A 27,042-nucleotide genomic window follows, 5' to 3' on the forward strand; every position below is an offset into this window, starting at 1 on the left:
ACAGTCAGTTGGTCCTCGGTAGTGCCATTGGTTCTTGTTCCTTCTGCTACCCATCCGGGTTCCAGCACTGTCAGCTGGTTCTCGCCAGAGCCTTTGGCCTAGGTGCCTCCATCTCGGTATCCGAGGTCCAGCAACGTCAGCTGGTCCTTGGTAGTGGTTTCTAGCTCAGGTACCTCCTGCATAGCAACCGGGGTCCAGCACTGTCAGCTGTTCCTCAGTAGTGCCATTGGCTCTTGTTCCTTCTGCTGCCACTACGGGTTCCAGTACTGTCAGATGGTTCTTGCCAGTTTCTCAGCCTTCTTGTACCTTCTGCTACATTTCCAAAATCAAGCTTTTTGAAATTGTCTTTGGTAATCCTTATTGATCTCCATGACGACGACCCTGAAGACCACACCAAAGAAGACCAGAAATATGACCCTAAATAATATGACCAAGAGGACAAAGAACATGAAGACAACCACCAAGATACAGAACAAAAGACAGAAGAACAAGAAGCAGAAGAAGCAGAAGAACAGAAAGCAGAAGAACATTAAGCATAAGACTAAAAATCAGCATAGAAGATATCAAAATTATAAGCAGAAGAAGACTAAGCAGTAAATGGGGGTGAGTCCGTTCCTCCTCGTGGTGCCCCTGGAATATGCCTGCTGCTGCAGGCCAAACTGAACGAGGACAAATCCTGTTGTAAATCTTTTGTGACAGGCAGAACGTAAGGTGTAATCTTATAACTTTTATAGATAAGTACTACAGGAATGCCTATCACCATAAGAAAATGAAGAAAAAGAAGAATAGGAAGAAGATGAAGAAATAGCATATGAAAATTAATAATAGCTGAATAAGAAGAATATGAAGAATAGAAAAAAAAAAAAAAGGGAAGAAGGTGAAGAAGAAGATGAATAAGGTGAAGAAAAAGTTGATGAAGAAAATGCTACTGCTGCGGATCATGAAGGAGAAAGTGTGGGAGAAGTACAAAAGAAGGTGAAGAGCATGGAAGTTGTGAAACATACATGTCTGACAAAATATAAAAAAGTTAACATAGTCAATATCTTTTTAACTCCGAACGTCTTGAAAAAAAAAATTGGAATTAATGCTATGCCATGTGATTTGAATAAACCACTATGCTTTTAATGTCTCCTCCACCTCCCACAATACATTCTACATGATTCTTATTTGTTTTCAATTATGTAGAATTAGCCAACAAGGAAATAAAGGGCTTTTTTTTAATTCCGATACCGGAAGTCCCATTGACTTGAATGGGATTTCCGGTATCGGAATCGGCGATACCCGATATTTTTTTCGTATCGGGCGATACCATCCGATACGATATTTTTGGGTATCGAACGGTATCGCTCAACGCTAATCCTGAGTAAATCGAGATGTTTTGAAAATATTGTTTCTATTTTTTAATCATTTGGATATCACTAACTTGTCTCCAGTCTGTGATTTCCATACTTCGACTTTATCTTCTTGGCTTTGTTATTTTAATGTTGCGGAGTGTGTGTATACTATGCTAGCCTTCAGGGCTCATTCACATGTACTTAGTTTCATCATTGATTTTATGCAATGCAATGATTTTTTTTATTCCAGAAAATATAGCAAACATGTTATGCTGTATGTATGAGTGCTATCAGCAAAAAACCCTGAGAGCACTCAAAACTCAGGCATGTAAGTGAGCCCCTATTATAACCTTTAGCAGACCACAAAATGAACATCACATTCAAAAATAATAAAATTAGACTTTATTTGTTTCTTGTTAAATATACAATATAATATATTCAATAAGTGGAAATATATGTATAACTAACATCCACATAATTCTGTCTCAGTATAAAAATACATTCTGATAGATTTCTTATCAAGTAAACATTTAAAGAAGTATTTTTGGGAGCATGAATAAATAAATTATACCCGTATATCAGCCAGCCCTGCTGGCTATTAAAGTATGTCATACAGCAGAAACTAAAATAATTATCAGGTTAAGCAAAATGGCAGCTAACGATCTTTTGTAAACTACTGCAAGGGGTATTCCCAGCTTGTAAAATTATGGCATAAATTAAATGCACAATATGAGAATACCTGTTTAATGGAAATTCATATACAAAGAACTAGAAAGTGCATAACAAATATGAAAACTGTTGCTTAATGTTTAACTTCTATGCTGAGATATGAGTGATTAAAGTTTGTGCTCTGAAGCTTGGAGTGCAATATGGTGCTCAAATAATACCAACATACACTGATCAATTAACAGTATTATACAGTAAGTAATACAAAACCAGTGCTATACAACCACTAAGGAAGTTATAGTACTATGAATGTTATTTCTGGTGGCCACAACCCTTGAGTGTCAGGCCAACGGTGGTGCCTCCTTAAGCAGGGTTGCATGCTGTGCCTTGTTCACTGCTGAGGCTACCGCTGGGCTTCAAACATACTGGATTTGAGTGTGAAGAAGGTTTGGCTGCTTCAGGTCTTCTCTTCTAAGATGGATAAGACTCCAACAAAAGAATGTTGACATTTTTGAAAATGTGCAAAACTAGAGAATTTTCAATTTTGGTGTTTGGTGGTAAATATTGAATTTTCAGTGTGTTTGCTCAATTTCAGACGGGGCTTCAACATAGTTCCATGTTAATCATCAATTGTCCTAAATATAGATCCTTAGTAGAAACATGAGCTAAGTTTGCCCAAAATTTGATTTTTAGTACTTCATAGTGTAAGGATACCAATAGCCTTGATCATATCGGTGCCATATGTGGAACATTTACGGTGCCTTCCTTAAGTATGTCATCTTCCACTACTTTTAAAGCACTCTAATAGTATATGGCATTCGTGGCATGCTGGAAACTTACTCTACAAATCATTAAGGAACACAATTTCTTGGTTTAGTCTTGTCCATTATTGATCACAGGAATAGACCTTAGCAGAGCTGGCAACAGTCACTCAATGATCCATTGGATAATTTCCATACTGGAAATGAGTACTACTGTACATGTTAATTAAAATAAATACAAATGCCACATAGATATTAGTATTCTTGACAATTATGTTGTGTTTACACTCTAGGTCCTCGTCCTCCTTCAAAGGTTGGATTGGTTGGTTGATTGTAGGGGTTAAAGATGCCATGACTTGAATGATGATGGTCATGTCGTGGTGACCGTGGTGGTGAATGGCGTTCTCTTCCATGATGCTCATGTCGTGGTGGTCGTGGTGGTGAATGCCGTGGAGGCTGTCTTGGAGGATGGTGATGATGAGGTTCTGGATGAAAGTGTGGGGGTTGAGGGTTATTGTTATAAAAGGTATTGTGGGGATAGTATGACGTGTAGGTGGGTGGACCAGGCACAGCACTTGTGGCAACTGGCAGAGCGCTGGAGACAGCAGGAGCTACACCTGAACCTACAGCCAGAAAACCTGAAGAGTATACTGAAGACAAAACCTGCAAGGACAAAAAGTCAAGTCAGATCATCAATATTATTCACAAGACGCCTCAGAGTAATAGTTGTCTATATTACGAAATTTATTTGACAATCCTCTATTATTACAGGTAAAGTTTAGATAATTTTTTGCTTTTCTAAAATGCACAAAGTCCGTCAAGACTAGTCAATGTCTAAGTTGTAGATTTTTACTACTATTCAGTTTACTTTGACCTTTAACGGAGTTGTCCTGTCCCATGAACTCAGCCTTCTCCATATGCCCTGTTACTTCCCTTTCTTGGGTGTTCTTTTTTGAGCCACTTCTCTTTTTCATTTTTGAAACCCCCCCATATAGTTCCAGAGATTTGGGACTTTTAATTTGGTTGGCTGAATAATATATGCAAACTTTTATGGTCTTTAATAAAAGGGCATTGCTTATATCGCAATTATGCAGCGCATCGTAAATACCCACCCCAAGGAGTACTGTGAGACACAACTACCTTTGAAATGTCTATAAAAATCAGCACTTAAAAAAAATGCCAAAGTCTATAAAACCATATGGAAAAAAAACAAAGGCAACAGAATACTCAGGGTAGCAGTGGGAATATAATAAGAGCAATAACTGCATGTTTTGGTCCCATGACAGGTTCTCTTAAAGATAATTTGTTAGTAAGATCTACCCCACAAAACCACATATATGAACATGCAAGTCTTGAAAAGAGAAACTCATTGACACCTTTATATATTTTATCTGTTGCTGCATTCCCGATAAATCAACATTTTAATAAATATGAAAATGAGTTGTTAAGGGATTTGTGCATGACAACACTTTCTGAGCCTCTGCCATCTGAGGTCATTTTTCCACTCAACTCCAACCTTTTTATCTTTTATCTTGATTGATACCTCACTGTGAGATATCAAGTGCCAGGCATGGAAATAAGACAGTGGGCTGTCAATCAAGCTTAAGAGGCACACGAATTAAAATGCTGATGTCTGGGGAATTCAATAAAAGTTAGTGATGACCATATCTGCCAATTCAATTGTTCTTCATTGTGCTCTGATATCGTGAGCAATTATATCAGAAGCTTACTCAGAGCCAGAAGCCCCAGCGCAGAGTAAAGATGGTGGTAGAGGTCACTGCATGCCATGGAGAAATGAAGAAGTGGACTAAGGGCAAAGTGCAAAGGACTGGATGGAAATCTGTGTTAATGGGACAGATGAACCATGTGTATTATTTATCTTATTTTTTTCACCCCTTTCCAACTCTCCATAAATCGGTACAATAATGTCTTGCCAGCCTCCATTTTGCTGAATTTGGATTTGGGAGATTAAGATTTAAAAACAAACTGAAGTCAACACAGTATAACACAATACCAATTGGATCGTTTTTATCTGAAATGGATCAACGTTTTTTTTTTCCTGGTGGTCTAAAGAAAAGCATGTGGTCAATAATTGGCAGACTGGCAGTTTATTCATCTCCCGAAGATCCAGTTGTATTATGTCCTGTCTGGATGTTCAGTCTCAGAGGAAGCTGAAAGCAATGCGTTCAACAATTCAGCTTTGTCTCCTGCCCTGATCATTTAGATCAATGCCAGGAAGAAAAAGGAAGGAAAATGTAACTATAGCAAGAATAGCTTATCAACACTCAATGATGGGGCTGAGCACTTTATGACTGTTCCGCCTAATCTTTCAGGAAGTAAGTCTGGTGATGCTGGGCACTCTAACCTGTACTATAAGGCCGGGGTCCCATTAGAGAGCATTGGATACGATATGCTAAGGACAATCAGCTTACACTCTGCTGCGCGTGTTAATCTGAGTGTAATTTTACCGATATCCCATCCTATTGCATGCGTGAATCGGATTACAAGTGAGAAGGAGAGATTAATCTGAGTGCAATCTGATATTTTGCATGCACCCATTAACTTGCCAGATATGCTGCGAAATGCAGCATGCTGTGATTTTTTTTCTCATGCTGAATCGGCATGAGAAAAGATTTACAGATCTGCTTAGTCTCGTTGATTTTCTCGTATTGCGCTTCTCTGCATTATTCACCAGTGTGAGCGAGCCCTAAGATAAATAATTTTGTAGCCAAAGATTTTCTTGTGTAAAACTTGTGTTAAAGTCCACCAAATACCATTACGGATTTGTTTGTAATTGGACGCCCTTGACATGGATTCTACTTCATGAAAATAAATTACATCCTTTTTTAATGTAATCCGTAAATAAAATGATACTTACTGCACATATACCAATTATCCCTAAAATCAAGCCAGCAGCTACACCTAACGATATGAGAATCACTGCCCAGTAGGAAAGGCCTCCTGAACCGGTATCTATAAAACAAAGAGAAAAGTTGGCATAAAAGGTGGTCAAACTTATAGAAAATAGAGCACGTCTGTGAAATGTAAGTCATAGAGTCATAAAGGAGCAAAGTGATACTAACACTGGAATTGTAAAGTAACTGTTAAAAAAGTACTAAAACTGTATTATACTATTCAACTAAAAGCTAAGCTTGAGCTATCAATGCCAAGCAGCTGCTGCAAAAGGTAAGAAAACTTAATATATAACCAGAGATACAAAATGAGGTTTAGGTTTGGCTTCCAGAAGTAGACAAGACAACCATTGTAATGGTCAAATTTAATTAGTTTTAAGAATAGAAGGTAGGATAATATATTCTGCTCAAAAAAATAAAGGGAACGCCTAAACAACAAAATGTAACTCCAAGTCAGTCACACGATTGTGATTCAGTTTCTCCTGCTGTTGTGCCAATGGAATAAACAACAGGTAGAAATGATGGGAAGGTCACTAACATCCATGTGTCTGCTCAGTAAGAGTGACTAGGGTTCCCTTTATTCTTTTGAGCAGTGTATAATCAATAGAGATTTTTCCATAATTCATTATTTTGTTTATTGAATTTTTCATTTTCTTTTTAAAGATTTCCTTTTCAATGTCAGAAAAAAACCTTTGGAGAACTTTATACATATATAAATATTTGGTAAACCTCATCTATCGAAAATGTAGTCTTTAAAGGTTTGTCCAATGAAAAGAAGTTATCACCAATCCTCAGGGTAGGTGATAAGTTAGAAATCAGGAGATATCCGACTGACTGGCCAACTTGACCCCCAACTGATTGCCATAAGAATGGAGAGCAAAGTGTATATTAATTCCTTCACTCCCGGACTTTTTTCGATTTTTCGTTTTCGTTTTTCGCTCCCCTCCTTCCCAGAGCCATAACTTTTTTATTTTTCCTTCAACATGGCCATGTGAGGGCTTATTTTTTGCGGGGCGAGTTGTACTTTTAAGCGACACCATTGGTTTTACCATGTCGTGTACTCGAAAATGGGAAAAAAATTCCAAGTGCGGTGAAATTGCAATCCCACACTTGTTTTTTGCTTGGCATTTTTGTTAGGTTCACTAGATGCTAAATCTAACCTGCCATTATGATTCTCCAGGTCATTACGAGTTCATAGACACCAAACATGTCTATGCTCTTTTTTATCTAAATGGTGAAAAAAAATTCCAAAGTTTGCTAAAAAAAATAATAAAAAATTGCGCAATTTTCTGAAACCCGTAGCGTCTCCCTTTTTCTTGATCTGGGATTGGGTGAGGGCTTATTTTTAATGTGCAGGGCTGACGTTTTCAATGATACCACATTTGTGTGAATGCATTCTTTTGATCGCCCATTATTGCATCTTAATGCAATGTCATGGCGACCAAAAAAACATAATTCTGGCGTTTTGAAATTTTATTGATAGATCGGGCGATTCTGAATGCGGTGCTACCTACTATGTGCATGTGGGATTTTTTTTATTGTTTTGTTTTGATGGGGGCGAAAGGGGGGCGATTTGAGCTTTTAGGTTTTTTTATTTTTTTTATTTTTAAACATTTTTTTCACTTTTGGCATGCTTCAATAGCCTCCATAGGAGGCTTGACGCATGCACAACCCGATCGTCTCTGCTACATATGGGCGATGAGCAGATCGCCCATATGTAGCAGATTTACTGCTGTGCATTGAGGGCTGAACAATGGGCGGCGGTCAAAGCCATCTGCCTGGAACAACCATAGAGGTCTCTATGAGACCTGTGGTTGTCCAGGCAATGTGACGCCGACCCCCGATCAAGTGACGGGGTCGGCGATGAGCTCATTTCTGGCCCCGCGGCTGGAAGTGCTATTTAAATGCCCGCTGTCAGCTTTAACAGCGGGATTTAACTAGTTAATAGGCGAGGGCAGACGGCGATTCCGCTCGCGCCTATTGCGGGCATATGTCAGCTGTTCATAACAGCTGACATGTCACGGCTTTGATGTGGGCTCACCACCGGAGCCCACCTCAAAGCAGGGGATCCTTACCGATGACGTACTATTCCGTCATTGGTAAGGAAGGGGTAAAACCATAGCTCTCTACATTAGCAAGGCAATGCTGCTCCAGATAACAGAGCCCTGTTCCACTTATTTCTGGCATTCCCAGTAGTTGTACATCCAATTATCTATAAATTTTCACCTATCACAGAAAAAAGTTATAATTTGTTTTCACCAGACAAAACCATTAAAGTGGTTGTCCACTACTAAGACAACTGTTTCATGAACTTGATGTTTGGCTCCGATAAAATAATAAAGCTGATACTCATCTCCTGTGTTGCCACCATTCTTGCAGTGTTGGCACTCGCTTTCCGGGGGCTCTGTTTTGGTTGTTGTGACATCACCCAATCAGCACTGGCATCACAGTATCCGCCTTCGTACAAACTGAACATGAAGAGGAAGTCCGGACTGCAGGTGCTCCCTGGCTTCCTCATCATTTCAGTTTGTCTGAAGGCGGAGACAGTGACATTAGTGCTGAATGGGCACCAATGTCACATGTCACAACACTGCACAAGTTCTGTGTGGAGAGTGTGTGCCGACACCATGGGAACGTCACTGGCACGGGAGGTGAGTATAGGTTTTATTATTTTATTGGGGCCAAAACATTTAGTTCAAAAAGGGGTTGCACTAGCAGTGGAGAACACCTTTAATTTTTTTATTTTTTCTTTACTCCTCTGTAAAAAAGTTTTATTACTGCACACTAGATGGTGGTATAACAATGAATGTGAGCCAGCAGTATTCCTCAGTAGAAGATATTCCTTTCTTTTAAAATATTTTCAAACTGCTTCTGAGAATACAGCTTAATTGTTGTATAATGAACAGTACTGAAATTTTCTGATATACTGTACTTTGAGCGAAAACTATGAACAGCCAAGCCATGGATTTAGAGAAAAAGTGCAGCTTATTGTGCTAACCTTATTTTAAACTTCAATTCACCTTAAAAATGACCAAAACAATGTTGCCTCACAAAGATGAATGCTCATATTTCAACCATAAATGACAGAGATGGAAATACTCATTTATATTTTTTGACATCATAAAAACATTGAATAAATAGAATGAATAAAATGGCACTTACTTGTCGCTGAATTTGCAGTTGTAGTTGGAGCAGTAATTGATGTGGTGATACTCGCAGTAGCAGTGTTTGTTGAAGCTTCCATGGTACTGGAAGGTGCAGGAGACATTGGACTTGAGGATAAAGTGGTAGGTGCAGTAGTAGAAGGAGGTGCAGGACTAATGGAAGGAGTCGTAGTAGTGGGAGGTGCAGTAGCAGTAGGAGGTGAAGTCGTAGTTGAAGGTGAAGTCATAGTTGAAGGAGCAGTTGAAGTGGGAGGTGCAGTTGTAGTGGGAGATCCAGTTGTAGTGGGTGGTGCACTTGTAGTAGGAGGCGCAGTAGTAGTGGGAAGTTCAGTTGTAGTAGGAAGTGCAGTTGTTGTAGGAGACGCAGTTGTAGTTGGAGGTGGAGTTGTAGTGGGAGGTATAGTTGTAGGTGGTGCAGTTGTTGTGGGAGGTGCAGCTGTAGGTGGTGCAGTAGTAGTAGGAGGTGCAGTAGTAGTGGGAAGTTTAGTTGTAGTGGGAAGTCCAGTAGCAGTGGGTGGTGCCGTTGTAGTAGGAGGTGCAGTTGTTGTAGGTGATGCAGTTGTAGTAGGAGGTGCAGTAGTAGTAGGAGGCGCAGTTACAGTTAGAGGTGTAGTTGTTGTAGTTGGAGGTGCAGTTGTAGTGGGAGGTCCAGTTGTAGTGGGTGGTGCAGTTGCTGTGGAAGGTCCAGTTGTAGTAGGAGGCGCAGTAGTAGTGGGAAGTTCAGTTGTAGTTGGAAGTGCAGTTGTTGTAGGTGGTGCTGTTGTAGTAGGAGGAGCCGTTGTGGTAGGAGGTGCAGTTGTTGTAGGTGGTGCAGTAGTAGTAGGAGGCGCAGTTGTAGTTGGAGGTGCAGTTGTAGTGGGAGATAGAGTTGTAGTGGGTGGGGCAGTTGTTGTGGGAGGTGCAGTTGTAGTGGGAGGTGCAGTTGTTGTAGGTGGTACAGTAATAGTAGGAGGCGCAGTAGTAGTGGGAAGGTCAGTTGTAGTAGGAAGTGCTGTTGTTGTAGGTGATGCAGTTGTGGTAGGAGAAGCCGTTGTAGTAGGAGGTGCAGTTGTTGTAGGTGGTGCAGTAGTAGTAGGAGGAGCAGTTGTAGTTGGAGGTGAAGTTGTAGTGGGAGGTTCAGTTGTAGTGGGTGGTGAAGTTGTTGTGGGAGGTGCAGTTGTAGTTGGTGGTGCAGTTGTAGTGGGAGGTTCAGTTGTAGGTTGGGCAGTAGTAGTACGAGGCACAGTAGTAGTGGGAGGTCCAGTTGTAGTGGATGGTGCAGTTGTTGTGGGAGGTGCAGTAGTAGTGGGAGGTCCAGTAGTAGTGGGTGGTGCAGTTGTTGTGGGAGGTGCAGTTGTTGTGGGAGGTGCAGTTGTGGTAGGTGGTGCAGTAGTAGTTGGAGGTGCAGTTGTAGTGGGAGGTCCAGTTGTAGTGGGTGGTGAAGTTGTTGTGGGAGGTCCAGTTGTAGTAGGAGGCACAGTAGTTGTGGGAAGGTCAGTTGTAGTAGGAAGTGCAGTTGTTGTAGGTGGTGCAGTTGTAGTAAGAGGTGCCATTGTAGAAGGAGGTGCAGTTGCTGTAGGTGGTGCAGTAGTAGTATGAGGTGCAGATGTAGTTGGAGGTGGAGTTGTAGTGGGAGGTGCAGTTGTTGTAGGTGGTGCAGTTGTTGTGGGAGGTGCAGCTGTAGGTGGTGCAGTAGTAGTAGGAGGTGCAGTAGTAGTGGGAAGTTCAGTTGTAGTGGGAGGTCCAGTTGCAGTGGGTGGTGCCATTGTAGTAGAAGGTGCAGTTGTAGTAGGAGGTGCCGTTGTAGTAGGAGGTGTAGTTGTTGTAGGTGGTGCAGTAGTAGTAGGAGGCACAGTTGTAGTTGGAGGTGCAGTTGTAGTGGGAGGTCCAGTTGTAGTAGGTGGTGCAGTTGTTGTGGGAGGTCCAGTTGTAGTAGGAGGTGCAGTAGTAGTGGGAAGTTCAGTTGTAGTAGGAAGTGCAGTTGTTGTAGGTGGTGCTGTTGTAGTAGGAGGTGCCGTTGTGGTAGGAGGTGCAGTTGTTGTAGGTGGTGCAGTAGTAGTAGGAGGTGCCGCTGTAGTAGGAGGTGCAGTTGTTGTAGGTGGTGCAGTAGTAGTAGGAGGCGCAGTTGTAGTTGGAGGTGCAGTTGTAGTGGGAGGTCCAGTTGTAGTGGGTGGGGCAGTTGTAGTGGGAGGTGTAGTTGTTGTAGGTGGTGCAGTAATAGTAGGAGGCGCAGTAGTAGTGGGAAGTTCAGTTGTAGTAGGAAGTGCAGTTGTTGTAGGTGATGCAGTTGTAGTAGGAGGTGCCGTTGTAGTAGGAGGAGCAGTTGTTGTAGATGGTGCAGTAGTAGTAGGAGGCGCAGTTGTAGTGGGAGGTCCAGTTGTTGTGGGAGGTCCAGTTGTTGTGGGAGGTGCAGTTGTAGTGGGAGGTGCAGTTGTTGTAGGTGGTGCAGTAATAGTAGGAGGCGCAGTAGTAGTGGGAAGGTCAGTTGTAGTAGGAAGTGTTGTTGTTGTAGGTGATGCAGTTGTAGTAGGAGGAGCCGTTGTAGTAGGAGGTGCAGTTGTTGTAGGTGGTGCAGTAGTAGTAGGAGGAGCAGTTGTAGTTGGAGGAGCAGTTGTAGTGGGAGGTCCAGTTGTAGTGGGTGATGCAGTTGTTGTGGGAGGTGCAGTTGTAGTGGGAGGTTCAGTTGTTGTAGGTGGTGCAGTAGTAGTACGAGGCACAGTAGTAGTGGGAGGTCCAGTTGTAGTGGGTGGTGCAGTAGTAGTGGGCGGTCCAGTAGTAGTGGGTGGTGCAGTTGTTGTGGAAGGTTCAGTTGTGGTGGGTGGTGCAGTAGTAGTTGGAGGTGCAGTAGTAGTGGGAAGTTCAGTTGTAGTAGGAAGTGCAGTTGCTGTAGGTGGTGCAGTTGTAGTAGGAGGTGCCGTTGTAGTAGGAGGTGCAGTTGTTGTAGGTGGTACAGTAGTAGTAGGAGGTGAAGTTGTTGTAGGTGGTACAGTAGTAGTAGGAGGTGCAGTAGTAGTGAGAAGTTGAGTTGTAGTAGGAAGTGCAGTTGTTGTAGGTGGTGCAGTAGTAGTAGGAGGAGCAGTTGTAGTTGGAGGTGCAGTTGTAGTGGGAGGTCCAGTTGTAGTGGGTGGTGAAGTTGTTGTGGGAGGTGCAGTTGTAGTGGGAGGTGCAGTTGTTGTAGGCGGTGCAGTAGTAGTAGGAGATGCAGTAGTAGTGAGAAGTTGAGTTGTAGTAGGAAGTGCAGTTGTTGTAGGTGGTGCAGTTGTTGTAGGAGGTTCCGTTGTAGTAGGAGGCGCAGTTGTTGTAGGTGGTGCAGTAGTAGTAGGTGGCGCAGTAGTAGTTGGAGGTGCAGTTGTAGTGGGAGGTCCAGTTGTAGTGGGTGGTGCAGTTGTTGTGGGAGGTGCAGTTGTAGTGGGAGGTCCAGTTGTAGTGGGTGGTGTAGTTGTTGTGAGAGGTGCAGTTGTAGTGGGTGGTGCAGTTGTTGTGGGAGGTGCAGTTGTAGTGGGAGGTGCAGTTGTTGTAGGTGGTGCAGTAGTAGAGGGAGGTGCAGTAGTAGCGGGAAGTTCAGTTGAAGTAGGAAGTGCAGTTGTTGTAGGTGGTGAAGTTGTAGTAGGAGGTGCCGTTGTAGTAGGAAGTGCAGTTGTTGTAGGTGGTGCAGTAGTAGTAGGAGGCGCAGTTGTAGTTGGAGGTGCAGTTGTAGTGGGAGGTTCAGTTGTAATGGGTGGTGCAGTTGTTGTGAGAGGTGCAGTTGTGAGAGGTGCAGTTGTAGTGGGAGGTGCAGTTGTTGTAGGTGGTGCAGTAGTAGGAGGCGCAGTAGTAGTGGGCGGTCCAGTAGTAGTGGGTGGTGCAGTTGTTGTGGAAGGTTCAGTTGTGGTGGGTGGTGCAGTAGTAGTTGGAGGTGCAGTAGTAGTGGGAAGTTCAGTTGTAGTAGGAAGTGCAGTTGCTGTAGGTGGTGCAGTTGTAGTAGGAGGTGCCGTTGTAGTAGGAGGTGCAGTTGTTGTAGGTGGTACAGTAGTAGTAGGAGGTGAAGTTGTTGCAGGTGGTACAGTAGTAGTAGGAGGTGCAGTAGTAGTGAGAAGTTGAGTTGTAGTAGGAAGTGCAGTTGTTGTAGGTGGTGCAGTAGTAGTAGGAGGAGCAGTTGTAGTTGGAGGTGCAGTTGTAGTGGGAGGTCCAGTTGTAGTGGGTGGTGAAGTTGTTGTGGGAGGTGCAGTTGTAGTGGGAGGTGCAGTTGTTGTAGGCTGTGCAGTAGTAGTAGGAGATGCAGTAGTAGTGAGAAGTTGAGTTGTAGTAGGAAGTGCAGTTGTTGTAGGTGGTGCAGTTGTTGTAGGAGGTTCCGTTGTAGTAGGAGGCGCAGTTGTTGTAGGTGGTGCAGTAGTAGTAGGTGGCGCAGTAGTAGTTGGAGGTGCAGTTGTAGTGGGAGGTCCAGTTGTAGTGGGTGGTGCAGTTGTTGTGGGAGGTGCAGTTGTAGTGGGAGGTCCAGTTGTAGTGGGTGGTGTAGTTGTTGTGAGAGGTGCAGTTGTAGTGGGTGGTGCAGTTGTTGTGGGAGGTGCAGTTGTAGTGGGAGGTGCAGTTGTTGTAGGTGGTGCAGTAGTAGAGGGAGGTGCAGTAGTAGCGGGAAGTTCAGTTGAAGTAGGAAGTGCAGTTGTTGTAGGTGGTGAAGTTGTAGTAGGAGGTGCCGTTGTAGTAGGAAGTGCAGTTGTTGTAGGTGGTGCAGTAGTAGTAGGAGGCGCAGTTGTAGTTGGAGGTGCAGTTGTAGTGGGAGGTTCAGTTGTAATGGGTGGTGCAGTTGTTGTGAGAGGTGCAGTTGTGAGAGGTGCAGTTGTAGTGGGAGGTGCAGTTGTTGTAGGTGGTGCAGTAGTAGGAGGCGCAGTAGTAGTGGGAAGTTCAGTTGTAGTAGGAAGTGCAGTTGTTGTAGGTGGTGCAGTAGTAGTAGGAGGTGCAGTAGTAGTAGGAGGTGCAGTTGTAGTTGGAGGTGCAGTTGTAGTGGGAGGTGCTGTTGCAGTAGGAGGTGCAGTTGTTGTAGGTGGTGCAGTAGTAGTGGGACGTGCAGTTGTTGTTGGAGGTGCAGTTGTTGTAGGTGGTGCTGTAGTAGTAGGAGGTGCAGTTGTAGTTGGAGGTGCAGTTGTAGTGGGAGGTCCAGTTGTAGTGGGAGGTCCAGTTGTAGTGGGTGGTGCAGTTGTGGGAGGTGCAGTCGTGGTTGGAGGTGCAGTAGTAGTGGGACGTGTAGTTGTAGTGGGAGGTACAGTAGTTGAAGGTGGTGCAGCTGTAGTGGGAGGTTCAGTTGTAGTGGGAGGTGATGTAGTATTTGACTGTGCTTCACAACTGGTTAGAGCTGCATTAATCATTTAAAAGAAAATATTAAAATTGAGTTTGAAAATGTTTTTCTCATTATGCATTATGTATCATATTCAGATCAGTGCACAACAGAAAATCATTTGTGATCCACTAGATTATTAAAACTGTTGCATGGTATGTAAGCATCATATTCAGCATTTTATTTTATTCCCTGGTGCTCAAGTATATAAAAACCTACAATATGTAATACACAGCAGCATAACATCTCTCTTTTCTCATAGTTAGGAGTCCCTTGTGTATGATGTCCGTACCCTCTTATATGATGCTGTAAATAAACAATGGTTGCCCGCTTGGATCACACATTATCTCATTTTTATTTTGCCTTGCAGTCTTATGATCTTTAGAATATGCATTAATCTTGTGGTGAGTCGGGACCCAATGTAGTTCCTTTTGGAAGCTTGGGTTCTCTTAGGTACAAACAAATGAAATCTGCACTGGAATCCTATAAACTGAATGTATTAGATTCTAAAATGGCAATTAAGGGACAGATTGAGAAGGTATTAAAAAAGGATGCCCCTGCCTGTAAAGTGGTCAAAATTTGTGAACGATGAACAGCTATCATGCTGAACTGAGAGCCAAAAGCGAGGGAGGGATTTAAGCTCCAATTCACATCACGAACTTTAAATGGTCACATGTGATGAGTTATTTGCTGGAACGTGAACTGTTTTCTCCTAAAACTTCACAAAATTTCAGGTTTTGTAAAATCCAATTATTTATGATTTGACAAATTTTGAGGTCTACTTAAAAAAATGAAATAAATAAATAAATTGTGCTTAAATCTGCCCAGTCCTTTAGACCCACCATATTCCTCATTCAATGTAGATTAAATTCATGACTTTTTTTTAAAGCTAGTTATCTAACCCTGATCATCTCGAGATATGTTTACTACAGTGGAAAGGTAAAAACAGACACATTTGTATTATGATAAAACTACAGGTACCGAGAGTAGGAGGTGGATTTTGAAGGCACTGCTCTTCTGAAGAAAGAAGTGACTCAGGTTGTTGCAAGTGTGATAGTGTCAAGCAGCTGTTTTGATGCCTCCCTGTCCATTTTAAGGCCAACTAGCTAGAGGGTGGAGTTCACACCTGTATCGAGGCTGACGTTCTTCAGATTCTCCCTTATGTTATTATTTACCAAAGGTTTACTATCATCCCAAAAAGAAAGACAGAGGCAGATATATCTATTGATGTGGATGAACAACGACATATTTTAGAACCAATCATCCAATGAGTCGTGTAGCTCCATGGGGGCAGTGGTTGCACTGGTACCAAAGGGGTTCAACGTCATAAGTGTCACATGAGAAGACATAACTATTATATATCTCATATAGAAAGTGGGGAACTTTTTACAGTTTGATTCACGTAAGAAGCAGTTTGGCGGCAGCTTCACTTTCTTCATGTTTGTGTGATTACAAGGTGTTTCCATGGAAGAGGCATTCATTAATTGGAGAATTTGGCAGCCATAAATGATTGATGGTGCCTCATTAAGTTACTTAATTATAGGTTACAGATTGTGATGGAGTGTTCAGAGGCAACATCTGTCATAATATGAGCAGCAGCATCTGTCAGGTAGGAGACACCGTGGGATTGTATGTTTTAGTTGGTGTTTGTGGTCTCGAGGGGCAGATATGGCTTCTGGTCTCCTACTATCTGGAGCACCCTGGGAGACTGGGGTTCACTTTTGTAGGCAGAAAACATTATTCTCTAAGTTCTATTGATTTGATAGACTTTAATTGGTAGAGTAAAAGGCTAATCCTGCTCGATACACGATTCGTCATTATTAGCATAATAGTCACTAGGTCCTTCCCTCAATCATATTCACAGTGATAAGATATGTCAATGAGCAGCAGCAAAATGCTATATTCATACAGATCCGTCCACAAATATTACCATATATTATTAAATGGATCTCTTAGACTTGATGAGGAGGATATACTTACTTTGAAAATCCATCAATGCAAAAGGCTATATACTCCTTTTTGAAAGTCCCTCTCTCCTATATTGCAATGAACATTTTACGTGTCCCATTTCAACTCGCAAAATGTAAAATTTTATTTCAGGATTTTCTAGGTATTCTAACATTGATTTTCAAAGTGAGTACATCAGCTCTATGAGATCTATTTAATAATGTATGCAGTTTGTCATATTAAATTTAGGGACACTTTAAAGAGGTGAGAATACTTGCTGGCATTTAAAAGTATATCAAACTTCAGACACTTCCCCAAAAATGTTGCTTAAAGATGAAAGCTTTATTGTGGGATGTACGATATATCTTTCCTCTTTTGTTTTGTTTGTTATTGCTTTTCCTTGTGACTAATCTTTTTATGCTCTTGTTTTATTCCCCCCCATAATGTTATCCTTTGCTTTATAAATCCTAATATTCATTCGGAGATGATCAATTTTCTTCATTAATTCAATGACCTAAAATGTTTGATTTCTTCTTAATAATATCGTCTTCAGGCCATTTTATATGGAAGAACATCTAAGCAAACCTCACAGTAAAAGCTGAGGTTGAGAGATAAAATAGAAATAATAAATCTCACCCCATTCTAAAATGCTTTGTCCCCTGAAATTCTGAATGGAGGACTACCCACCAGGCAAATGTTGCCTTCATTTTCCTAAATTATTATTTCAAATTGATTCGTAGGGATTACTAGTTTACGGTGATAATTATTAATTTATAGATAAATAACTACATTTTTGAAATATTGACCTTATATTATTTTATTATTTTTATATTATTTTATATTATATATTATTTGATACTATATTATATATTTTAAATCCCATTAGAAAATGTATTTTATTGATCATTTTTTTTATTATGAACTTCAAACTTAAAAAAATAAAGAAACATCATAAAAAATTATCTTCATATTTTTTTCTAGTTTTGTTAAATCACTGCTAAATCTTATCTATCTCTAAGCCCATTCACGTGCTTAAATTGGATCCTAATTACGTGTCATGTCAATATCTTAAATTTAGCTGATAATACCAAAGTTACTGTAGTGTCTAAACTATCTTTTTAAGCTATTTGACTAAAATAATTTCAAATGAATTACAATGTATCTAAAGCAAATCTAACTTGTAGGGTACTTACCTTTGAACAATAAGAGGAACAAAAGAAAAAGCCCATAGGGCCTCGGTCCGCTCCCCATGGTCACAATCACTTAGTCCTGTGTCTTGAAGAGGCAGATGGAGAATATCCCAAAGTCCTAGAAATAGGAAACACTGTCTTTATATAGTCTTTGTGATGGGATGATGGACTTTATAAGCAATGTCCGATGTGTCAGATTACAAAAATCTTACACTCAGACAGCCCTTATCACATTTAGTAAATTGATCTTCAATTCACTTAAGTAAAATATTAAAGCAATTATGAGCTCCCAAGAAAGTATTTAACTTGCCTTCTCCATGTCTGACTCATCGGATTCAAACCATTGGAATGTGTAACATATCTGGGCTTCCTTTCATCCTATAGTGACATTTAATTGATAATTATCTCTTGATTAGAAATCAGTGATAAAAAGAAACTTGTGATATCACAACTAAAATCTTTCTTCAAACTAATGAAATCTGTCAAAAAGGTGAGTTAGGTCTACCGGCAACCAAAACCTAATATGCTGGGGCTTAATACCCAGTTTCACAAAAAGGACACTTATACTATGACGTGTATGAAATAAATGAAAGTTGACCAAAACTTTTTTTGGAAACCAACACCAGTACTGCTTTATGTTTTTCCTAGTGGGCTAAGAACTGACAGGGAGGTAGTTGCTAAATACTTGCTTGTTGTGCCAGGCATTGATTTTTGTCGGTTCAGAGCAGTCACTAACAGCTGCTGATGAAGATTCTGCTGCTTTACGTCAACAGAGCAGCTCTTCCTCAACAGACAGTGCCCCATGCACTGTCCATGGGGCGTGAATGTCGATATCATGCAGAATGACAGCCTACATTGCATAGTTATAAAGAGGTGCTTCTTAAAAAATTAGAATACCATCAAAAAGTTAATTTATTTCAGTTCTTCAATACAAAACTTCATATATTATATAAAGTCATTACAGAGTGATCCATAAGCCATAATCATCAACATTAACAGAAATAAGCACTTGGAATAGATCACTCTGTGTGTAATGACTCTATATAATATATAAGTTTCACTTTTTGTATTGAAGAACTGAAAAAAATTAACTTTTTGATATTCTTATTTTGTGAGAAGCACTTGCATATGCAGTGGGGAGCCGACTGTTAATCAGCATAATATCGACAGTTTCAACCACAACAACAGAGCAGAGCAGAAAAGAACCAGCTTCTCTTTGGATATGAAATCATCTGAAGCAGCAGGAGCGATCCATGGCTGTTCAAACTGGCAGTGATCAGTGCCAAGCTTAACAGGCAGGTAGTTAACAATTACCTGCCAGTAATTTCTTAATGAGAAAAAAATTAAGTAGTTCAGATAATCCAATTAACTGGTTTGTCATTGCTATGTTAAGGCCCCGTTACACATAACAATGTACCAGTGATCCCACCAACGATCCGACATGATGGGATCGCTGGTGAGCTGTCACAAAACAGCCCCTCCAGCGATCAGAACCAGTGACGCTGGACGCTGGTTTCCAAGGTAAACATCGGGTATCTAAGAGCCGCGCGACTCCTGGATACCCGCTGTTTACCTTGGAAACCGGCGTACACACTGGTTTCCAAGGTAAACATCAGGTATCTAAGAGCCGCGGCTCCTGGATACCTGATGTTTACATTAGAATCGAGCGTCCAGCGTCGCTGATCGCTGGTCTCTCGCTGCCACACGCAGAGATGCATGCTGGCCAGCGGGAGACCAGCAATCGAAAAATGGCCCAGGCCGATCGAGCACGATCAGCGATACCCAGCAGGGGGGCCGGTCGCTGATCCCCATCACACACAGGGATCTCGCTGTCGAGATCGCTGTGGCGTCATAAAATCAGCAATCTCACTAGCGAGATCACTGTGTGTCACGGGGCCTTTAACATCAAGTGGCCATCCCAGCTGTCAGTGAATTCACAAGGAAAAAACTTCATCTTCATCAAACTCTCAAAAGTCTGTAAGTCACATCACAACCTGCTCACCAGTACCGGAACTACCGCCTCAACATCACCAGAGCTGCTGCAACCCCCCCAACCTACAGTCTCCTTCCCCACCATTCTGTAGAATGTAAGCCCGAAAGGGCAGGGTCCTCTTTCCCCTCTCTATCAGTCTGTGATTGTTAGTTTGTTTACTGTAAGTGATATCTGTATTTTGTATGTAACCCCTTCTCATGTACAGCACCATGAAATCAATGGTGCTTTATAAATAATAATAATAATAATAATAAATAATAATAATAACAACCCCATGGTGATCTCATGCTACTCATTGTTGGATATTCCCTTCAGAAAGCAGTGCATGAAATATGCATGGAAGGAGTCTTCTTTACATCATGTCTCAATCATGCTTAAGTAAGCACAAATGCATATGCACTTTTTATTGTAGAGTTTTTTCTTTTTGACTATATTTGATAATATAGTTCCCCTTTGAGGTATTTATTAATTAATTTTTTAATCACCAAGCAATCTTTCTTACTAAAGCCCAATTCCTATGTGTCTACTCATGTGTTTTACATTTTCCTGGCATACGTATAAACATGATGGAATATGTACGGTATTTTAAACAAATTTAATAAATAATATAAAGGGCCTTGAATAAGTTTTCAAACCTTGAAAACTTTTTCATATTTTGTCACATTACACCCTCAAACTTAAATGTTTTTATTTGGAATTTATGTAATGTACTAACACAAAGTAGCAAGTATTTGTAAAGTGTAAGGTTTAACATATGTGGTTTGGTAAGTATTTTAAAAATGTATCCCCCATGCCAATATTTAGAAGGACCAATTTTCCCTACAATTACTGCTGCAGTCATTTGACACATGTCTCTACCACTTTTGCTCATCTAGAAACTGAGATTTTTGACCGTTTCTGTTGGTAAACTCACTCTTGCTAAGTGAGATTGGATGGAGACATCTGTAAATAGAAATGTTGAAGTCTTGTCACAGATTTTCAATGGGATTTAGGTATGGACTTTCACTGAGACTGAACTATTCCAATAAATGAAAATAATATAATTTAAACAATTTCATTGTAGCTCTGTCAGGATGTTTAGGGTCATTGTCCAGCTTGAAGTTGAACCTATGCTCCAGTCTCAAATCTTTTGCAGCTTCTAACCTGTTTTCCTCCAGGATTGCCCTGTATTTAGCTTGTTCCATCTTCTCACCAACTCTCACCAGCTTCCCTGTCTCTGCTGAAGAAAGACCACCCCACTGCATGATGCTGCCACCACCATGTGTGACGATGGGGATGGTGTTTTCAGGGTGATGTACAGTGTTAGATTTCTGCACACATAATGTTTTGCACTTAGCCCCAAAAGTTCTACATTTAATACAGGAATATCCACTCAGTTACCAGGAATGCCACTGTCCGGAGCTTCCTCGTCACACACCACAGGGCTCGCTAGTGATAGACTTTACTACTGAGGACATATTCATTTGAAATCCTGCTGAGCACACTTCCACAGTGCCACACAAGAGATCCCCTTTTGATATCCTGGCACCGTTCTACTGCTGCTGCGTGAAACAGTTGTTATGTGGCAACAGATCTATTCTAGTGAAACAAAAGAATTTTGGGCATTGCGAATTAAAAGATATATAATACACTAGAGGTGTGCCCGATGCACCTGGGAGGGAAGAGTGTGTGTGGGGTGTGTGTCCCGCCGCTGCCTGCCCACCCAAATGTGCAGTCACAGCTAGCAGGAAAGACGGTGGTTTGCGGCCTGTGCTGGAGATGGGGTGCAGCACCACGTAGGGCTTATAAAGTTGGAGGAAATCCAGCCCTTGTTCAATTTTAAAAGAGTCAGCCTGTCTGCATTTTCCGTTGATAGGTGTGTGCGCCTACCCGTTATGATTGCACCAGCCAAACTAAAAACCCGCTCTGACAACACACTAACAGCAGGGCTTGCCAGCACCTCCAATGTCTACATGGAGAGGTGGGGCCAAGTGTGCAGCTTGGACAACCAATAGTTAAAGGGCACAGAAGAAACAGGAAAGATGCTGGTATGGCAACTTAAAACTCCTTAATTACCGCCAATACATCTTTTTACTGACCTGCGATATAAGAGAGTAGCATCCCCATAGAGGTGACATTCCAGCAGCTGTCGGCTGTACACTATAGCTGACAACTTACTGCATCAGCCACGATCAGTGTTGGCACTGTCCATACCTGTTTAATCCTTCAGATGCTGCTGTCAATAGTGACTACATCATATAAATGGTTAACAGAGTGTGGGGGGTTTCCTCTTTATCCCCATTGGCTCCCTGAGATCATGATTGTGTGGTCCTGATGTTTGCCATGGCAATTCACGATCAAATAGTGGCCTTAGAGTGTCACGCTCGCGCCTTGGCTGACTACCCTGGAAGGGGCATGACTACGACAGCTACCTCGGTCTTCACTGGAGCCTCTGATGGTGAGGTCAGGCTTGTGCGGCTGGTGTCTGGCTGTGGCTGCTGATCCCATTCGAGGACAAGTCACTTGGATGGATAGAAGCTACAGACAGGCAGGCAGGTAGGCACGACGGGCTCGACTGAGACATTGGGCAAGAAGGTGTGGCTTGAAGACACTGGGCAAGCAGGCACGGCTTGGAGACACAGGCCAAGCAGGCACGGCTTGGAGACACAGGGCAAGCAGGCACGGCTTGGAGACACAGTGCAAGCAGGCACGGCTTGGAGACACAGGGCAAGCAGGTACGGATTGAGACACAGGACAGGCAGGCATGGATTGAGACACAGGGCAAGTAGGTGTGGTGTGAGAAGGAACAGGTAGGGTCCTGTTCACACAGCAGGAGCGGGTTCTGGCTGGAAGGAATGGAATATGGAGGAACAGGTAGGGTCCTATTCAAATAGGAGGTGCAGGTACGGGTATGGATAGGAGAGTGGAATATGACAAAAGCAGGAGTGCAGAGTAGGCGGAGCCGCAGGAGTGCTGAGTAGACGGAGCCACAGGAGTGCGGAGTAGGCGGAGCCTGCAAGAGTGCAAGGTAGGCGGAGCCTGCAAGAGTGCAAGGTAGGTGGAGCCTTCAAGAGTGCAAGGTAGGCGGAGCTTGCAAGAGTGCACGGTAGGCGGAGCTTGCAAGAGTGCAAGGTAGGCGGAGCTTGCAAGAGTGCAAGGCAGGCGGCGCTTGCAAGAGTGCAAGGTAGGCGGAGCCTTCAAGAGTGCAAGGTAGGCGGAGCCTGCGAGAGTGCAAGGTCGGCAGAGCCTGCGAGAGTGCAAGGTAGGTGGAGCCTGCAAGAGTGCAAGGTAAAGACAGGGAGGACACAGGGAAAGACACAGCAGGGAAAGGAACCACAGACAAGGAGACTGACAGACAGAGGTAAGACAGAGTTCAGACAGAGACACAGTACAAGACAAGGTACAGGGACCAAAGGATACAGGGACCAGGATATTCTGCCTCCTGGAGGGCGAGCAAAGACGTACCAGGCAAGTGCTCAGACAAAGCTAGGATAAAACAGAGACCAGGATATTCTCCTCCTGGCGGGCAACCAGAGTGTACAAGACAAAGCTAGGAGTGAGCCTCTCAGAGAAGGCAAGACATAGGACAGGGCTTAGCTTCCTCAGCAGCAAGGAGCTAACTGAGTTTAGACATTGCACAGGCAAAGGTTAGTGGGTGTGGTGGAACTAAATAGTCAAGGGCTCTAGGTGATTGGTCAGGGACATATTACACAGGTGCACCCTGACTACTTAAGAACCAGAGAGTTCTGGCGCCGCCCCCTATACACACATAGCTTGGAAGCATGCAGGAGAGCAGAAGCATGGAACACAGGACTGGCAACAGACAGAATTCACAGCATGGCTTGAAGCAGAAAGGAAGTTGGTGTGCAGGGGATGGGAGGCCATGCAGTGATGCCTGCAGTGTTGTTACATAGAGTCTGATGGCTGTTGTAACCTGTTTAGAAATTAGCGACATTTAGGTGGTAAAAATACTCATTTTCATTCCTGTCAGGTCACTTTGCATTAATTCCTGAAAATTACCTGAAGGTTTAATAAACTACCTGACAGCAGTTTGTGAGGGTGCTGTTTTTAAAATGGTACAACTTTTGGGGGTCTCCCAATATATGGGACCCTTAAAGTCACCTCAAACCTGGATAGGTCCCTAAAAAAATAAATTTTGTAAATTACCTTGAAAAAATTAAAAATGACTGCTACATTTTTATTTTCAAAATATTTTTGTTAGGCATTTTTACAGATTTTACAAAACATGCTCTTTGTTTGTGTAATAATTCGCATTGATAAGTAGGGAAAAGGGGAAGGAAAGGGTTTGGAATAGGGAAGGGAGAGAAAGAATTTTTAATAGTAACAAAGACAGATCTGTAAAGACTTGAATATCTACTTCAATATTGAACTGTTTTGGTCTTCCATGAATTTCTATGTTCAAACTATGTACATTGAAAATAGCAAGAAAGCTACCTTTAACACAAAAAAAGAAAAAAGTCATCAACAAAGAAACCTTAACTAATCTAAGACTTGGTATTTAGTGTTCCATAAGCTCCATTTTTTGTCGTATTTATGCAAGCATCCATTTGCTATTGAGAATTTTAAGTCCAAGGTATTATGCGTGTTTAGTCTATCCACAATGTCAGAGAACCTTGGTATGTCAGTTCTCCTCCAGAAGGTGGCTATCATATTTTTAGTTATCAGTAAAAGATGTATTATGACTTTTTTAGTTGAGTGGTGTACGTCCTCCATGTCTAAGAAAAAGAGAGCTGTTTGAGGGGAAAGAGTAAAGTTCTTATCAAGAAGTCCACCAATATATATGGAAATCTTATTGCATAACTCTGTGAGAGCTGGGCATGTCCAGAATATGTGTTTCAAATCTCCCTTGAACCCACACCCTCTCCAACATAATGGGGATGAATCTGGTTTGAAATGTGCTATCCTAGAGGGAGTAAAGTACCATCTTGTTAATAATTTGTAAAATGATTCGTGAAGCGGTATTGATATATTTGAAGAATATGAATCTTTTATTGCCCTCTCCCATTGATATTTTGTGGCGCAGAACTGGAGATCCTTCTCCCACTTGAACATATATTTGTTTTTTGTGAAATTGCTATCCTTATTGAAAGAGCTGTAGAGGAATTTAGTGCTCCAGAAAATTTTATGGTTTGAATTGTTTAAAAGGAAGTGAATTACTTCTGTTTTCGGAGGGACCATGCTAATAAATTTTTGTAGGTACTCCTTGATTATGCAATATTGCATAAAGCCTGAGGAGGGTAGATTGAATTTGTTTCTAATCTCGGAAAAACTGAGTACTTTATCCGTTGCGAGAATATCTCCCAACTTTCGAATGCCATTTTTTGGCCATATTTCAGGTACAGAGAATCCGTAGACAGAAGCAATCAGGGATATTGGGAAATTTTCTTTCAGTTTTGACTTCCCAGTTTTATTCAGTGAGGCAAGATGATCCCAAGCTTGGGTAATTGCCAGAAAAATAGGGTGATTTAGTCTGTATTTTTTTAGATTGAATATATGGTTGAGAAGAATATTTTTAAGGGGGCATGAAGTGCTATGGTCTCTTTCTAGTACCATCCAAGATGGTTTGACATCCTCATTTATCCAGTATTGGCTTTGTTTGATTAGAATGGCGTGGTAATAAGCTAGGATGTTTGGGATCCCCATTCCTCCATTGTATTTATGTTTATATAGAATTGTTCTGTCTACTCTAGCTCTTTTCTCTCCCCAAACAAAGGAGAAGATTTTTTTGTTGCAGCTATTAAAGAATGTTATTGGAAAGGTAAGAGGCAGAGCCCTAAAAATGTATAATAGTTTCGGGAGAATCACCGTTTTTATTGCTAGCACTCTGCCCATCCACGACAAGCCTATGCTTTTCCAGGGTTGGATGTCTTTTGTGATAGTGGCCAGAAATGTCACGCAATTTGCATTAACTGTGTTGCGTACTGTTTTTTTAAACACAATACCTAGGTGTGATATTTGTTCCTCTTCCCAACCAAACTCTGATTTATTTTTAGTAGTTTATTGTGGTGTTTGAAAGGTAGAATTGCAAGATTTTCGATTTACTATTATTAATTTTAAAGTTTGATATTTGTGAAAATTCCTCTATTATCTCGAGCAATGTTGCAATGGATTGTATCAAATTTGTGAGTGATAGCAACATATCATCTGCAAATAGACTTATTTTGAATTGTTTAGACGGGGTGTTGATCCCCGTGATTTTTTCATTTATGCGAATTGCTTCGGCTAATGGTTCTATCTCCAAGGCGAACAGCAGTGGCGAGAGGGGGCACCCCTGTCTTGTCCCATTATTTATATAGAATGATTTGGATAAGGTGTTATTTGTGTAGATTTTGGCACTTGGCTGGGAGTATAAAGTGAAAACCGTTTCTATCCATTTGTTGTTGAAACAAAAATTTAGAAGAACAGTTTTTAGGTAAGACCAGTTGACCCTGTCAAAAGCCTTTTCGGCGTCTAATGTTAGGAGTATTGAGGGGGTTCGGGTAGAGTTAATTCTATTAATAATGTTGATAAGCCTCCTAGTGCTGTCAGATGTTTGTCTGCCTTCAATGAAGCCTGATTGGTCATCGTTGATTAGTTTTGGTAGGATTCCTTTTGATCTTGTGGCTAGTATTTTGGAAAAGATTTTTATATCTGAATTTATCAGGGAAATTGGGCGAAAGTTTTTCACTTCTTCTAGATTATTTGGTGTCTTGGGCATCACAATGAGAGTTGCTTCCAACATCACCCCAGGGAAAGTCCCCCCCCCCGAAACTTGGTTAAAAATTTTTGCCATATAAGGGATAAGAATATCTGCAAAATTTTTGAAGTATTCGTTTGTTAGACCGTCTGGGCCAGGCGATTTTTGTAACTTTAGTGAGTTTACCGTTTCTATAATTTCTGAGATTGGTATAGGTGAGTTAAGTTGTAAAAGGTCTGGTGGGCTGATTTTAGGAAGTTGTAGTTTCTTAATGAACTCATTTATTTTTTGGGGATCTGGTTGAGGAATTGCGTTCTCTCCGTTTATGTTATATAGTTTTCTATAGTAAGATGCGAATTCCTTTACAATATCAGTCGGGTGTTGTTTTGTATCTCCGGCTGCGTTTTTAATTTTGTATATTCTACTACGGACTCTCTCATTCTTCAGTTTGGACATCATGAATCTCGTTGGCTTGTTCGTTTCAGAGTATACTTTAAACTTTGATACTTTAACGATTTTATCAAAGTCATCAAGGATAGCCCTATTTAATTCTTGTCTCAAATTGAGGATTTCCCTGTAAATTTGCTGTGATTTTATGTTAGTTTTAGAGAGATCATTTTCCTTTGAATTTATTTGTTTTTGTATAGTTTTAATTTTTTCTCTTTTTTTCGAATTGTGTCTTGCTGCAATTTGGATCAATTTCCCTCTTATTACCGCCTTATGTGCACACCACACTGTGAGTGGGTTCACCTCCTCTGTGTCGTTTTCTTTAAAATATTGTTTTAATGTCGTGGAAATTTCGTTTCTATATTCTGGGATGTTCAGTAGGAAATTATTGCACCTCCATAATGTGAAGCAGCAAAAGGAAATCAGTGCATAGATGTCCAAGGTATGATAAAATCACAAATCTTTATTAGATAACACAGGTAGAAAAGCACAAACAATGACAAACAAAGGGTGACACAAGCAGAAGCGTCTTGAGGAGATCATTTGCATATTCCCAGTGCCTTCTGGGATAAGTGAAGAGTCTCCGCGAGCTCAACGAATTTTGGCTCATCTTTCATCGTTTTTAAGAAATCTCAAGATGGAAGAGGCCAGGAGCCATTTGG

At 41.5% G+C, this 27,042-nt stretch overlaps 1 protein-coding gene and 1 long non-coding RNA gene across 2 annotated transcripts in view; one reads left to right on the forward strand and one right to left on the reverse strand.

The window, feature by feature from the left end:
- Positions 1-1,721: 1,721 nt before the first annotated feature.
- On the reverse strand, positions 1,722-17,425 carry LOC141051815 (uncharacterized). Its single transcript, XM_073548849.1, has 4 exons — positions 17,268-17,425; positions 8,836-14,145; positions 5,640-5,734; positions 1,722-3,424 (listed from the first exon to the last, which is right to left on the reverse strand). Exons 1-4 carry the CDS (start codon positions 17,323-17,325, stop codon positions 3,044-3,046), a joined length of 5,844 nt encoding a protein of 1,947 aa, XP_073404950.1. The 5' UTR covers positions 17,326-17,425; the 3' UTR covers positions 1,722-3,043.
- The window catches only part of LOC141051819 (uncharacterized), a 61,946-nt gene continuing 50,584 nt past the window's right edge, over positions 15,681-27,042 (forward strand). Inside the window, exon 1 of the long non-coding RNA XR_012220700.1 lies at positions 15,681-15,736. This is a non-coding gene — a long non-coding RNA (uncharacterized lncRNA). The remainder of the gene's footprint in view (positions 15,737-27,042) is intronic.

This window comes from Dendrobates tinctorius, unplaced genomic scaffold (genome assembly GCF_039654945.1).
Source record: "Dendrobates tinctorius isolate UK_male_01 unplaced genomic scaffold, ASM3965494v1 ptg000158l, whole genome shotgun sequence".
NCBI lineage: Eukaryota > Metazoa > Chordata > Amphibia > Anura > Dendrobatidae > Dendrobates > Dendrobates tinctorius.